A 12,317-nucleotide genomic window follows, 5' to 3' on the forward strand; every position below is an offset into this window, starting at 1 on the left:
TCCAGTTCAGGACATCCACTCCTGAGCACTTACTGAAGCTCAATTCCTAGACCGAGTTAGGCCAACTTCCAAATGGCTCTAATGCCAGAACATTTAACCACACAGCCATCCAGCTTAACTGGTTGCAGCCCCGAAAAGTTCTGCAAACATTTTGCTAGATTAGCTGTAACCTGAACCATCATCAAGTATTAATAATGAACCTTCATGCGAACCAAAAACATCCAGGAGATATTTTAGATATTGGACTCACAGTAGGAACAGAAGCTAGAGTATGTTCTCCTAGGTTTTCCGCATCGCTTATCAGAGATGACAAGCTCACATGACTAATGTTCTGGCAGTTTGACATATCAAGTGTCTGAAAGATTTGTAAAATTGGAGAAATTGTTGATTGAATATCAAACACCCTGCGCGAAATGGGCGAGTGAAATGGACTACCGTAAGAATTCACGCCTAGGAACTCAATAAAAGAAAACAATTTCGACTTAATTCATTCAATTCTGGAATTCAAATGTTTCGCTCCTCCATGAGTTGGTAACAAACTCAACGAAAAAAAAGAGCAACAAACAGCATCAAAATTTGCAACCCTGCAAACAACGCAGAACTAACTTATATGAAAAGGCACCTTGAGTGACTTGCAACTCTGTTGAAGAGTTGAGAGGCCATCATCATCAATACCAAGGCATCCCTCGAGGACTAGATCTTCAAGATGCTGCAATTGCAAAATAGATGGAAGACATTCTCTGTAATCTGCAAACAAACTCATAATCATTTTAGAGTTCTCAAAACTGCCTGCATTGCATTTTAATTACCACAATTTGAGACAAAACTGTTAGGAGGCTGATTAGAATTAGCGAGGCAGTAATCCACCATATAATACTGTATGATTAACTAAAGTGGTAAATTCCTTAAAAAGCGCCAATCAATTGTACAGTGTAGAGGAGACTTTACCAAAAGATTCTCACTTCGTAGCTACATTTGCATGGACTTTATATCACGTGCAACTTTTTTGACCAAGTTTTAGTCAACAAACATTAAACCTCTCTAGAAGTTATTGTCCACCATAAAACATAGCTGAAGAAACAAATTAATAAATTCAGACAAACTGTCATGGGGCATAACCTAATTCTTGAATCTTCTGAAACAACTTTTCAGGAATGCTGACCATCAAATATTGTCCCACTAAGATTAGAATTTTCCCAATCATAGACTTGATTAGTGCTCTAAACAGAAACAATGCGTCGGGAAACAGCAGCAAGGGTTCAAATCATCAAAAAGCCAAGCTTCAATTTCAACCCAAGTGGCAAGAAATCACATTGCTGACAATTAAATTCTTATCAGTACTTAAATCCAAGTCAAAGGAAACATTGTGACATCAGATTGGAAGTAAAAACACCACAGTTACATAACAGAACAACATCAAAAGCATGTACTGTCCTAATAATAACTTCAACAAAGATCAATTATTGAAGGAAGTAAAAACAAACAACAATCCAACAAGAAGCTTTTGAGTTTTTCTTTCCTTTATGTTCCTCGGAAAACAAACAGAGAACAGAAACCAAAATAGACAAAGAAAGACATCAAATTACCTGTAAGTAAGAGAGATCCAAACTCCTCATCATATCCTTATATTTCAAAGCAAGCAATTCCACACCAAGATCACTAGCCTTCAAACACCATTTCGAGAAACCAACCTCAACTTTCTATACCCAACGGCAATGCAACCAATCCCCATATCAGTAATCAGCTTACACCTAGCCAACCACAACTTCTCCAATTTCTTAGCCTCAGCAATTGCAGCAGTAGCCAAATTATTCAACTCTACCCCAATAGACAAATCAGTCTCAACCAAATTAGAACACCTTGAAACAAAACTCGCCAACCCAATATTAGTAAAAAACCTTGACCTTGACAGGTTTATAGAACACAAAACATCCTTACATGACAAAGAAACAACATTCAACATGCTATCTTCAATGTGAGGACAAAGAGTTAGATCAAGATGTTCAATATGAGGGTATTTATGAAGGGCTCTTGATAAAAGCTCAGCTCTAAGCGGCTTAAGAGTCTTCCTATGGTCAGCTTCAATGGAGTACAAAGTTTTGCATGTTAAAGAAAAAGACTTTTTAGCAAAAGGGTCATTGTTAAGATAGTCAAGGATTGTAAAGATGATTTCTTCAGCGAGAAAACCAACCATTGGGGGCGCTTGCATAGTGGTTTTCTTGTTTGTTTTCATGGGTGGAAAAGAGTGTGCAAGATTTTTAAAGGATTTTTTTTTTTTGGAGTTTAAGGAAAGGTTGTATGAGGGGTAACGGTTAACACTGGTACAGCTGGTGGAGATTCTGGAGTCCTTGGGGAAGTTGACTTGCGACAATAAACAGTCTATATAGTAGATTTTTTGGTGTTATTTTATTTTTAGAGGACTACATTAATTCTTTTCTCTTGTTGAACTACCTATTTAATTCAGTGAGCGTTCGTGAGTGCCGTATTTTTACTTTAATATATGTTTTAAAAGTGTGCTTTTATTTAAAAAAATATTAAATTAATATTTTTTTTATAATTTTAATATGCTGATGTAAAAAAATTAAAAAAATTATTTGAAACATTTTAAAATGAAAAATATTTTTTAAAAAATATTCTACATTAAAATAATTTTTAAAACATGAAATATCCCAGTTAAAGTTTCAAATATTAATTACCGAATTATCTTTTAAATACAACTTACTTCTTCAGAATCATAGTATTTAATGAAGTTTTTAAAACTATTTTTAAATACAAGACTCATTTAGGTTCCTAACCCATGATATGATACGTATTATCATGTCAAAACTATAAATTATTAAAATATAAGTATTGATTAAAACATTAAATTTGAATGAAAAAATAAAAGAAAAACTCATAAAATTTAATCTAATGTTCAAAAGAGTGTGTTAATATATAAAAATATAAAAATAAATAAGAATATCAAATCAAGAGAAAAAACTAATTAAATCAGTTTAAAAATTATAAAAATCAATTTAAAAATTATAAAACTCATTGGACTTAGTTAGATTTTAATTTTGCTAAAATCAGATAATCCGACTGGATCTAATATAACCTTAAATCCACTTAAAAAATAAGGGGATATGAATAAAAAATTAACCTTAGTTATCTAATCCTGTAGTGTTAACATTTGGATGATTTAAAATTATAGTAGCGTTTATGGTATAATATATTTTTTATTTAGAAATATATTAAAATATTTTTTTATTTTTTAAAATTATTTTTAATATTAACACATTTAATATAATTTACACCACGTTACCAAATCCACTTAAAAACCAGCCAAAAGACAACTTATCGTGATGAGCTCTTTGAATGAACCTTTCGCTGTATGGCCTCTGAAGCTTCTGGGAATAGATGTCCCTTTGAGTTTTAACAAGAGGCAAACAGCTCTTTGCCTTTCTGCTCCATAGAAAGAGGTGGGGAGAACCATCAATTGGAGCACCCAAAAAGCTTGGGAAATGCCTTTTCTGAGCGGCCTACCCTAGACATCTCTCCCTTTCCATCTCTCTATGAATCTTTTTTGTTATCTTCCCTGTTGAAACTTGAGAGGTTTTTACTTGTGTGGTATTGATTTGGTAGAAGCAAATCCATTGGCGCCATTGCATGTTATTGGTTTTCCATTTCCACTGCTGGTTTTTTTTTTTCATGGATTCTTGGCTTCGTCCTTAGTCACTTGTTTATGCATTTACAGAGAAGGCCACATCTTTGCTGGACAAGAGGGATTAGATTTGGTTTGATGTATTTTCTTTAGCTTCGGTTATAAAACTTGTATTGTTCTAAACTCCTAATCAGTTTTCCTGATTTTGCAACAAGATTCATCCATTGAAAATGGGTGTTCTATAAGAATTTTCTTATCACCGACAGGTCACATGTGGATGACTTTAAGTTAGTTGAATGTCAAACATGACCCTTCCACTCCAAATCCAATACAAGGTTCTTCAAATTGCAGGCTAGGTGACCAAATCTTCCATTCGCAATATGAGACTCCCCGGCTAAATTATGGCCATAGCTGGAAGAGCCATGCTTTTCTTTTCTGCTAGTGACACACATATACAACGGAAAGAATCATCAATGAGACATTGGAAAGTTTTGGTGAAACCCTAATTGTGTTTTCCACATCAATTTCAACTACAAGTTCTTTAGCTTCCATTTCCATTCCTATTTTGCAAGTTGGATCAGAATCCGACGACACAAAAGTTCTGAACCATACTAAGGAAGATGCCTACTCTCAAAATATAAGGCCATGATCTTGCTGTAAAAATAAATGATAAGAGTAGAAGACTTTTAATCCTCATCGATTGGCAACATCGCCAGATATGGCATAAACAACGAGTTGAGAATAAAAATATATATGGAAGTTGCCCTCACCACTCGGCAACATCACTAGATAGGATATAAACAACGAGTAGTGAAACATCAATCAAATTGGAAGTGAAATTCTACAATTAGTTTTCAAAATTCTACATCACTACAATATTCATAAAACTCTTCAATCATCCCAACCACGAGTAACATTTGAGGCAAGAAGTGAATGAGGCAATTGCTTCATCACAAAGGCCGGTTACTTCTTGGCATAGGTAACAGCCATGGGGTTCTGGGGAGTAATTTTGAAACCTTGAAGGGCCTGCATGGCCATGGAGGATTGCACATCATCTTCAAATTCCACAAATGCAATACCTGGCTTTGCCTCAATCATTCGGACTTCCCTAAATCCTGGGTATTGCTGGAAGAGCACTTGCAACATCATGCTAGTGGTTTCATGGGGCAAGTTTTGAATAAACAATATATTATTTGGCGGAGCTGTTTCTTGTGCACCCTGGTTTCCTTGGCGGAAAGAAGTCTACACATCATAGACACAGACAGGACATAATAAGCAAGAATTGATCAAATAAAATAGGCGAATTCCCTCCTCTTTTCCAAAATAAGTAGTTGAGGTGAACAGATGAAATACACACAAAAGGTGCATTAATCCCAGTAATGAGATCAATACATCAATGGCACACTGACTGCTTCAAACAATTATCATGCAATCATCTTCAACACTTCTCATTGTCATGCAAACGAAACATGTGAATACTTCACACATGACCTAAGTATTTGCCCAACTCTTAAGAGCATTAACATGTATGCAAGTGTGCAAGTTAATATGGTAGAGAAAAGCATAAAATATGACTTACCTGGCCCCCGTTACTTTCAGCAGGTTTACCATTAGCTGGAGCTGATTGCTGGGATTCTTCAGCACGTTTTTTTCTTTCAGCTGAAGAGGAAAACATGTGTTAAATTATTTGCAGATAATAGAATAGCAGGAGCATCACTGAATAAAAATTAAAACATAATCCATTTAACAGTAAGTCAAAACAGAACATTGGTCTTGTTGCAAAATTTAAATCCCATTTCAATAAGACATGGCACTACCCGAAAACTTCTCTACTTTTTTCTTTTCTAAGTTGTCAAAAGTTATTAGAAAACGATACATTAGATATCCAGAACTTTTGGCACAGACATAACTTGTTTCTCCTCTGATTTTGTCCATTAAAACCGTAACCCTAGAAGTCCAAACCACCAAATTTACACAGGAGCATCCACTGAAACATGCAAATCATGGTATCAGCACCAAATTCATAGGGGCAGTGCTTGCTTCAAGTTTGGTATTTGGTTTCAATTTTACAATAATATAATCACGTAAAAGATTATATTTGAACCATGTATATTTCCTTAGGCTGGTCATATGCTTGAGTGAGGAACTAGACAACTGAATCAACCATTAAATGATGTAGTTTCAGCAAAACATAGCAAGCAGTGGGAGACTCTTTCACAAAGAATTTGCTCAAAATATGGCTCTTCCAACCTTTTTGAGCAGTCAAAAGAAATGGCCAACTGGATATTTCTATTACTTCCATTCAGTACTGCATTTACATAGGACAATTCAAACATATTTCTTTGTTATAATTTCCTAATGCAAAGCTATTTTCCTGACTCATTGTAATGAGTTCCATTTGAATGGTCAATTTTTTATGACATAAAGTAATGAGTTCCATTTGAATGGTCAATTTCATATACATGCCAGTCTAATAAAGATAAAAGTATAAATTGCTAGTTAGTTGCACTCACCTTTTTCTTCGTTCTTCTTCTTTTTCTTTGCATTTGGATCATAGACTCCTTCTGCTTCTGTAATGCAATCAGACATTGTTTTTGCATATTGGATTCGCTGCACCAAATCAATGAGATACATTACCACATTGAAAATTTAGTAGGAACAAAGATAGAATGCAGAAATAGAAATTTGATTAAGATTCTAAATGAAGGTATCATTCATAAATACACAGAATAACCGTCTTCGATGAATGCATGCTTCAACGAGTACAATGGTCAATTTTTTTAATCAAATTGCAGTCAATTAAGGACATGCATGATTCTCCGTTCTTTATTACACTAAAATAAAATATATCACACAACTATGACCATTTTATTAGGTGAAAAATAATATAATTCCATGAAGGACATAATTGAAACTTCATATAAGACATCACAATCTTTCCCTTTTTCTTCTTGTTTCCATTACATAATGAACTATTAGCTTAAGAATCACAATGGCCCCATTATTAACCACAAAAAATCTCATGGCTTCTCTTACAGGTCACTCAACCAGAACCATTCATTTTCCAACCATAGTTTTAGAAGACAGCTAGTGCAAAATTACCATTCCCCTCTCATGCTTGTCCATGACAAGAAACAAAAGCTTGATGATGAAACCAAAACAAAAACTGAACAGCATAGGCACAAAGGCTATAATTGACGGTCACAAAATCACATCCAAAACTAGTTGCAAATCAATCAATTGTATAGACAACTTAATAATCCATCAAAATTGTGTCCTTAAAAACGTGAAGAAGATAAAACATAAAATTCTTTACATTACACAAACTTAAAAAAGGAATTGAAATAACATACCATAGCTGATGCATTATCAAATACAAAGAGTTGAAGACTTACTGACCAAGCATCTCAAAACGTACCATAGGTTTATCATAAAATGGAAAACCCTGCATTTGCCGCACAGCATTACTTGCAGCCGTCACTTCGCTAAACACAACCCATGCTTGCCCTCGAAGCTTTGCCGTCTTCAAAGCAACAACATCCAAAATCCTCCCGTATTGAGAGAACAAACAATAAAGTGATCTCTTCAACTCTACCCACCAAAAAAACCCGTCAAAAACCTAACACAATTAAGCTAAAATACTTCAAAGTCACAAAAAAAAAATCACCATATTCTCCACTTCTCATTGACCAAATATCTTCCTTTAACAGCTCTTTTAAGATACTTCCACCCCAAAATTCTAAACCTGATTTCACTTTCAGTAACCCTAACAAGAAATCTACTAGAAAAATCAATTAAAACTGCTTTTAGCTTAAATGGGTCAACTTATATATTGCCTAGAAAGAAAAAAAAAAAGTGAAGTTGAGATTTTTTAGGGTTCTAGTTACTCAAACTCGGTAAGAAAAACAGGAAGAACGTTAAAGTAAAGCAAGTACAATATACCTTCTTTCTTGACCTTCTCGTTGAGGTTCTTAACGTAAATTGTTTGGTTCGGTGGTATGTCTCCTGTTAGCATCTTCGCTAAAAAAAAAAAAGGCAAGAGAGAATCTGAGACTGGGACTGAGAAATTTTGGGTTTTTGAGAAAGGGAAGGGGAGGGGAGGGAAATAGAGTCTGTTTTAGGACAGACCGTGCCCGAACTATATATTTGGGCTTTTTAGAGTGGTTGCAGTTTTTGGGCTGGAGTCAACTATGTTTTGGGCTTCTGGCTTTAGCATGGGCTAAACTTTGAAAACACCAGATTTTTTCTACTTTTTAATTTTATTAACATTTTTTTTATAAAACAATATTACTAATAATAATAATAATAATTTCCCATAAAAAAATATTTTTTTTGGATTAACTTGGAAAAGAGTTTGGATTATAGAATGGGAGTGAGCCTCTTTCAATCCTCTAGATTAATTACTAATGTTGTTTTTCTAATAGTTATAGAACTTAGCTTTGTCATGAGTTTAAATATATTTAAAAAAATATTATTTTAATAAAAAAATTAATGAGCTAAGGGTCAGTTTTTAACTGAGTTAGGCTTGAATCAATTAAGTTAACGAATCAATTTGTATTTTTGATCTAAATAACTAGTTTTTTTGTTTATTTTATTTTTCTTCAATCTAAATTTATTTTGATCTCAAGTTAGTTGAGTTTTAAATTGATTTGCCAAGATGAAAATAAATATCTTCCATTTCTAAATTCCATTCCTACCTTTTTTTAATATGGATTTTTCAATAGAAATCAGGAGATTGTTGACTTTGTTAATTAACATCCTAGTAAATTTCGTTTATACTAGATGGAAAATGTCCATCATTTTCTAGGGCAAATATGCTGAGGAAGAAGTGGCAACATGTTGCAAAGTTGACTGCAATTAAAAAAAAATTTAAAAAAAAAAGGTAAAAGAAAAAACCTATAGATTTCATAACACAAGAAACATCATCATCAAAAAATGAGCAAGTAAAACAAAAAAAAACAAATAATGTCGTCTAACAGAGTAAAAATATATATCTTGAGAAACTTGAGATAAGAAGCTAAATTATTACTTTTATTTACCAAAAAAAAAAAGAGATAAGAAGCTAAAAACAATAAAAAAAAGTGACCGCACAGGGTGCCAAATAAAAAAGAGATTTTCCATGAACCATGCAGGGTGAAGGGGGTGAGAAGGATCACTAATATATTTACTTAAGTACAATTTGTTTTATTTTATGATAATAAGGTAAATTTTAAATCAAAATTATATACCAAACATGTGCTAAGCATGATGTTTTTATCTAATGTGGTGAAATATATTGGAGGAAGGGTTTGTTTATATAGAAAAATTATGATAATTAATATTTCACTCCCATATTTTCACACTTAGATTTCCTATTCAGTGCTATTTATTTTACAAAACATTAGTGGCTGTGTAAACTAAAATATATAAATAATATTTTTTTTAGATAATTAATTATGTTTTCGAGGTTATATTTTCAAATTAATAACTTTCTTCTATAAATAATTGGTAGCGATAATATGAAAAAAAATAAAAATTAATCATTTTTTTTCATATTTAAGTTATTGAATTCTGTTTATAAACTTGAAAATTAATTTTTCAGCTCCTAACTAATGAATAATGAATAAAAAGTCATTGAGTAATCTTAAAATTACTAACCAAATATATTGAAGCACTCTGTGTTTGCATCAAAAAAAAAAAAACAAGTTATCCATATAGTTTTTGTTTGGCAAACTACTTAATCTCTTAACTAAAAAATATAAGCTCTAATTTTATTTTTTTTAGCTATCCATTAAAATTTAGGTCTAAAATTATCAAACTTTCTTGAAAGAGAAGAAAAAAATGAAATAAACCCAACTAAATTTGTTATTTAGAAAATTAGGGGAAAAATGACACTAAAAATTCATGAATCATAGTAATCTTGAAATTCCAAAACATGGGTACAATACACATATATGTAGTCAATACAAATAAATCAAAAAAGAAAAGAAAGAGACCAGCCTATTTAAAAGAAGATAAAAATAAATTGACAAGAAAAAAAAGATAATAAAAAGATACAAACTATTGAGATATAAACACTCAAGTTGTTATTTTTTTTTCTAGGCACGTCATTTATTTTAATTTTTTTTGTAAGATATAAATTATTATATTAATATAAAAAATATTTTAAAATAAAATTAAAGAAGAAATTGCCCCTCTTGCCCACGGTGGCTCCGCCCCCATTTAAAAAGAGCCCATGCAGAAAATATTGCTTTATAGCTAAAATTTGATTTTAGTTTTTTAGAGCTTAATAGAGAATATTAAGTAAAGAGGAGTTGATTTCTTATTATTTTTTTGTTTCTCTCTTGTACTGCACTTCCATGTTAGGTTATTATTTTTGTAATTTTTTTTAATAAAACTTTCAACTATTAAAAATAATATATAAGTACGTGTAAACAACTAAGAAAACGAGGGTTATATTCTTTTAAATTTTTGACAAGAAATAGGAATTAGGATACCATGAACATTGATTATACGTAATTTAATAATTAATTAAGATATGTACTTATATACATATATTATTTAGAATAACAGTCCAGGAACACGAAAACTAAACATTCGTTCATTAGAGTGCCAAAACAAGACCAGGCACAGACTTGTTATCAGAGACCTTGCTTTGCCAAACGCTTTGGCAACTAGCCCTAAACTGAGAAGTGCTAATCGCCGGTGATGACGATCCTCCATCTCCAAAACGGGTGACAGTAACAGAAGTGTTGAAGTATTCTCTAACTTGGGTAATGATCCCATTTGTGACAGTCCATGCATGAACCCACGAAACATTCCAATCCTTGTTAAACCCTTCAACAAGGACCATTGATCCAAAGGAAACAACATTGGAAAGGGGGTGAAAGACGAAGGACTTCTTGTTCGGTCTTACTGACGAAGATGAAGGTGGTGATTGGCCAGTGAGTAAGCTCATCAAATGTTGCTGGTGAATTGGTGGACCATGAAACCACCACTCTAGGTCAGGTGCTAGGAAGCGGTGTGCCGTTTCGATGTCCTTGTTGACTAGGGCATCATATAGGGCTACCACAACCCTCTTGTTATTTTCTCCTTCGATCTCCTCCAGGCTTGCTTGCTTGGTTTCCAGTTTTAAAGAACAAAGAGATCGATGTAGTCTTAGGGGAAGAAAGAAAGAGAGGGGTGATTGTGTTTTGCTTTTGTTGTTTTTGGATTTGATATTTGAATATGGGAGCTCTGGGGATGGTTTTATAGGGAATGTAAAGAGGACGTGGACTGTATCATGAATTCCATGGATGGTGATGAGTCAAAGGACCTACAAAGCCAAGCTTTAGGTTCCACATATAATTTTGAGGCCAATATTTAATTAGTTAATTAATTACATGATAAGTGAGAAAGTTTATAAAGAATGGAAATTCTATCTCAGGCTAATGAGTACTCAATTAACAGTATCATTTGTTTTAATATATGCTATTTTAAGGCCTCAATACCCATACTTATCCATCTATTTATATTTTGAAGTTTCAGAATTATATATATATATATATATATATATAATATTTCACAAATAATATATGTATTTTAATAGATTAATCCGGTGATTAAGAAGATTTTGTTTTCTTTCTTAATTTTTTAGATTCAAATCTTAAAATCAAAACTCAAATAAAACTAATAATTAAATTCTTCTGATGGGAAACATATTTTTAAAATCATTTAGAAAAAAGATTTAATCTCTGATTCAAAGATACCTTTAGTATTTCTAATGACAAAAATACATACAGGTATTTTTTTCCAAAAAATCTAATAGGTCTCCACATAAAAAAAAAATCTTTCTTTAAGTTGATTAACATCATGTCTTGTTCCTAAAATTTTTTAGATTATTCAAATCCTGAAAATATATATCTGGACTTTACATATCAATCTCTTGTCTAACTCATGATGAACCCTAAACTCAGAGAATATACTTTCTGTCTACGCATAAAGTTATCCTTCATCGAAATTCAATCTCAATTTAAATATGGGAGTCCTCATCAATTTGTTATGTGTCTGTATTCTTAACTAGCCAAATGAATGGATAAGAGAAGTGTTTGTTCGTCATATGTTGTACAGTTCGATCAAGGGACCTAAATTATAGTGCTGCTTGCGGATGGGACTTTCACGTATTGGCAGTGACCTCTCGATCAAGGACAGAAGTTCAATGCCAAGAGAATAATGGAGATCTGTTTAGGCAACTCTTAGGTAGCAGAACATTAGGTAGACTGGACTGTGGTGATGGCGCCATGATGACGAATCTAAAACAAACATAATTTCACAAATTTTGTAATTTTTTTCTCAGAAAAATATACTCAAACTATCACAATTAAAAACTTATTTTCTAAAATAAAACAGTTTTATAAAACATTCAATTATCACATACGTGGTTACAAGATGTGCAGGTGACGTCTACGCGATCAACACAAATATAATAAGAAGAAAAAGAAAAAGGATGTGGTGGAGAAAGGAAGAGTTGTCTAACATGCTAGAGAGAGAGAGAGAGAGAGAGCTTTAGCATAGTCGAGAGAGGTCGAGAGGAGGAGGAAGAAGAAACAAGGAGATAAAAGAGTTTTTTCCAATTTAATTTGATTATACGCGCAAATTGTATCTACATATTTAGGTGGGTGGTGTATGTACAACCATAGAACTGTGTTATTTTAAAAAA

The 12,317-nt window shown here is 32.6% G+C and overlaps 3 protein-coding genes across 3 annotated transcripts; all 3 read right to left on the reverse strand.

The window, feature by feature from the left end:
* Positions 1-44: 44 nt before the first annotated feature.
* LOC105123196 (F-box/LRR-repeat protein 3-like) lies at positions 45-1,198 on the reverse strand. Its single transcript, XM_011022706.1, has 3 exons — positions 1,120-1,198; positions 623-747; positions 45-170 (listed from the first exon to the last, which is right to left on the reverse strand). The coding sequence occupies exons 1-3, from the start codon at positions 1,163-1,165 to the stop codon at positions 57-59; spliced, it is 285 nt and encodes a 94-aa protein (XP_011021008.1). The 5' UTR covers positions 1,166-1,198; the 3' UTR covers positions 45-56.
* A 3,118-nt stretch (positions 1,199-4,316) lies between these two features.
* LOC105123197 (U2 small nuclear ribonucleoprotein B'' 2-like) lies at positions 4,317-7,749 on the reverse strand. Its single transcript, XM_011022707.1, has 5 exons — positions 7,583-7,749; positions 7,059-7,231; positions 6,154-6,250; positions 5,220-5,299; positions 4,317-4,882 (listed from the first exon to the last, which is right to left on the reverse strand). Exons 1-5 carry the CDS (start codon positions 7,653-7,655, stop codon positions 4,604-4,606), a joined length of 702 nt encoding a protein of 233 aa, XP_011021009.1. The 5' UTR covers positions 7,656-7,749; the 3' UTR covers positions 4,317-4,603.
* Positions 7,750-10,223: 2,474 nt separating this feature from the next.
* Positions 10,224-10,577, reverse strand: LOC105123501 (wound-induced protein 1-like). Its single transcript, XM_011023136.1, has one exon. It carries the CDS (start codon positions 10,575-10,577, stop codon positions 10,224-10,226), a length of 354 nt encoding a protein of 117 aa, XP_011021438.1.
* Positions 10,578-12,317: the final 1,740 nt, after the last annotated feature.

Source organism: Populus euphratica, unplaced genomic scaffold, assembly GCF_000495115.2.
Source record: "Populus euphratica unplaced genomic scaffold, PopEup_1.0 scaffold10.1, whole genome shotgun sequence".
NCBI lineage: Eukaryota > Viridiplantae > Streptophyta > Magnoliopsida > Malpighiales > Salicaceae > Populus > Populus euphratica.

Coding starts and splice junctions, on each gene's coding strand:
- LOC105123501 (XM_011023136.1), bottom strand. CDS start 10,577: ATGAGCTTACTCACTGGCCAATCACCACCTTCATCTTCGTCAGTAAGA.
- LOC105123196 (XM_011022706.1), bottom strand. CDS start 1,165: ATGGTCAGCATTCCTGAAAAGTTGTTTCAGAAGATTCAAGAATTAG. Junction 748..1,119: donor TCAGAAGATTCAAGAATTAG/GTTATGCCCCAT, acceptor GTTTGTTTGCAG/ATTACAGAGAATGTCTTCCA. Junction 171..622: donor AGAGTTGCAAGTCACTCAAG/GTGCCTTTTCAT, acceptor ATGATGGTTCAG/GTTACAGCTAATCTAGCAAA.
- LOC105123197 (XM_011022707.1), bottom strand. CDS start 7,655: ATGCTAACAGGAGACATACCACCGAACCAAACAATTTACGTTAAGAAC. Junction 6,251..7,058: donor CATTTTATGATAAACCTATG/GTACGTTTTGAG, acceptor GATTTGGTGCAG/CGAATCCAATATGCAAAAAC. Junction 4,883..5,219: donor CTGAAAGTAACGGGGGCCAG/GTAAGTCATATT, acceptor TATGATGTGTAG/ACTTCTTTCCGCCAAGGAAA.